The sequence below is a fragment of the Meleagris gallopavo genome, unplaced genomic scaffold (assembly GCF_000146605.3).
Source record: "Meleagris gallopavo isolate NT-WF06-2002-E0010 breed Aviagen turkey brand Nicholas breeding stock unplaced genomic scaffold, Turkey_5.1 ChrUn_random_7180001935616, whole genome shotgun sequence".
Taxonomy (NCBI): domain Eukaryota; kingdom Metazoa; phylum Chordata; class Aves; order Galliformes; family Phasianidae; genus Meleagris; species Meleagris gallopavo.
In genome coordinates, this window is record NW_011197603.1 from 1 (window position 1) to 1,605 (window position 1,605).

The following is a 1,605-nucleotide window of genomic DNA, read 5'->3' on the forward strand; positions in this document are numbered from 1 at the left end:
TGGCGGACGGCGATGGCTTAGCCCTTCCAAGGGCCTCAGGCAGTCTCCTGTGCCGCATGTCACCAGAGACTCTTTTTCAGGGCGTGACTGGCAATATGAAGACAGCTGCCAGCAATGTCCTGGTGGCTCTGGCTCGGACGCACTTCACCTTGGTGATGGCCGAGCTCCAGAGCCACCTGAAGGCCACGGGGGACATGTGCAAGGAGTTTGTGCTCGTCACCCTGAGCAAACTCTTCAGCACCTATGGTAGAGTGCCCTCCCCTCCACGCGTGATCTGTGTTGAGCTGGGGGCTGCAGGGCTGCCGCCCCTCCTCCCTCGCTGCTGGGACTCTGACTGTGGCCCTCTCCTTCCTCTCTGCAGCTCCGCAGTGCATCCCCTTCGTGTGGCTGATGCTGGCCGGCCTGCGCAGTGTGGTGGGCCAGGTGAGGAGTGGCCAGACCCTGCGCATCGCTTGTGCTGGTGAGTGCTGGACCCAGACAGGACAGCCCTTGCACCTCGCCCTGTTGCAGACTCTCACAGGCTCCCTTCTCTCGCTCTCTTTTTCTTTAAAAAAAAAGAAAAAGAAAGAAAAAAATTAATTATTATTGTTATTTTTTTAATTTTGTTTTTTCAGTTGTGAAACAGTGGCTGGATGGATTGAAGATTCACTTGTCCTCTGGAATGCAATGCCCCTGGCCTGCCATGGAGAAAGAGCAGATCTATGAGAACCTTCACGAGCTGCTCTTCTCTGTGCTGAGGAACTGGCAGGACTGCCAGGAGGAGGAGGTGAGCCTTGCTGCACTCCCAACCCAGGATGGCAGCGGGGGTACCCATGTCAGCAGCTCTGTGGGTGCCCAGTGGGCTGACAGCCGAGGAGTGATGAGAGGGAGTGGGCTGGCTCTGCAAAGGGCCCTGAAATGGCTCTGTGCCAGGGAGCAGCTGCATGTCACAGCACTGTGGTAGGGAGAGCTGGGGATGAGGGTATGGGGAAAACCTCCCTGCCCTCCAGAGTGAGCCCATCTCCTGCTGAGTGTGGGGGTGTGGGAAAGGGGAGGGAAAAGAGAAAGCCGCCTCTGTAGGAAGGGCAGACCTTCAGTCTTTGACGCCGGGTCTCTGCCATCCCTCTCCAGGACAAACAGGCCGTCCTCGGGGCTGTGGCTGCCATGTTGGCTGTTCTCCTGCAAGAGGAGCTGCACCGAGAGCACGTCTGGGAGCAGCTCCTCTGGCTTGTGCACCCGTGTCAGGAGATCCAAGACACCTGCAGGGTGGCCAAGGTGAGACGCTGTGCAGGGCTCAGGGTGGATATGGGGCCAGTGCAAGTGCCATGAGAGGTCAGGGGGATGCAGGGAGGAGGTGGAGAGCCCTTGGAGAAAGAAGGAACGGGTGTTCAAGGGAGGTCTGAGGCTTCCTCAGCTCTTCAGTCAAAGAAGGAACGACCCAGACAGGAGCCAGGAGGGAGCCAAGAGTCACTGGGGCTCATCTCCTGGGGATGGGAGGCTTCATCACCACCACCGTGGGGCTCTGAGTGCCTGAGGAGCTCTGTGCTAACGAGTGGTGGGACCACATCCAGTTGCGTCTGATGGGGAAGAAGAGGGCTGCTGAGTGGGAAATGCCTACAAATGATG

The 1,605-nt window shown here is 58.2% G+C and overlaps 1 protein-coding gene across 1 annotated transcript; it reads left to right on the forward strand.

Moving 5' to 3' along the window:
* The first annotated feature begins 23 nt into the window (after positions 1–23).
* Positions 24–1,565, forward strand: LOC109364902 (maestro heat-like repeat-containing protein family member 2A). The gene is made up of 4 exons (XM_019611491.1): positions 24–246; positions 362–460; positions 615–766; positions 1,111–1,565. The coding sequence occupies exons 1-4, from the start codon at positions 57–59 to the stop codon at positions 1,306–1,308; spliced, it is 639 nt and encodes a 212-aa protein (XP_019467036.1). The 5' UTR covers positions 24–56; the 3' UTR covers positions 1,309–1,565.
* The last annotated feature ends 40 nt before the right edge of the window (positions 1,566–1,605 follow it).

What these genes read in the sequence shown, in the direction of transcription:
- LOC109364902 (XM_019611491.1), top strand. Translation starts at nt 57, where the DNA reads ATGTCACCAGAGACTCTTTTTCAGGGCGTGACTGGCAATATGAAGACA. An exon ending in CAAACTCTTCAGCACCTATG is followed by an intron (nt 247 to 361) that starts GTAGAGTGCCCT and finishes TCCTCTCTGCAG; the next exon opens with CTCCGCAGTGCATCCCCTTC. An exon ending in AGGACTGCCAGGAGGAGGAG is followed by an intron (nt 767 to 1,110) that starts GTGAGCCTTGCT and finishes ATCCCTCTCCAG; the next exon opens with GACAAACAGGCCGTCCTCGG.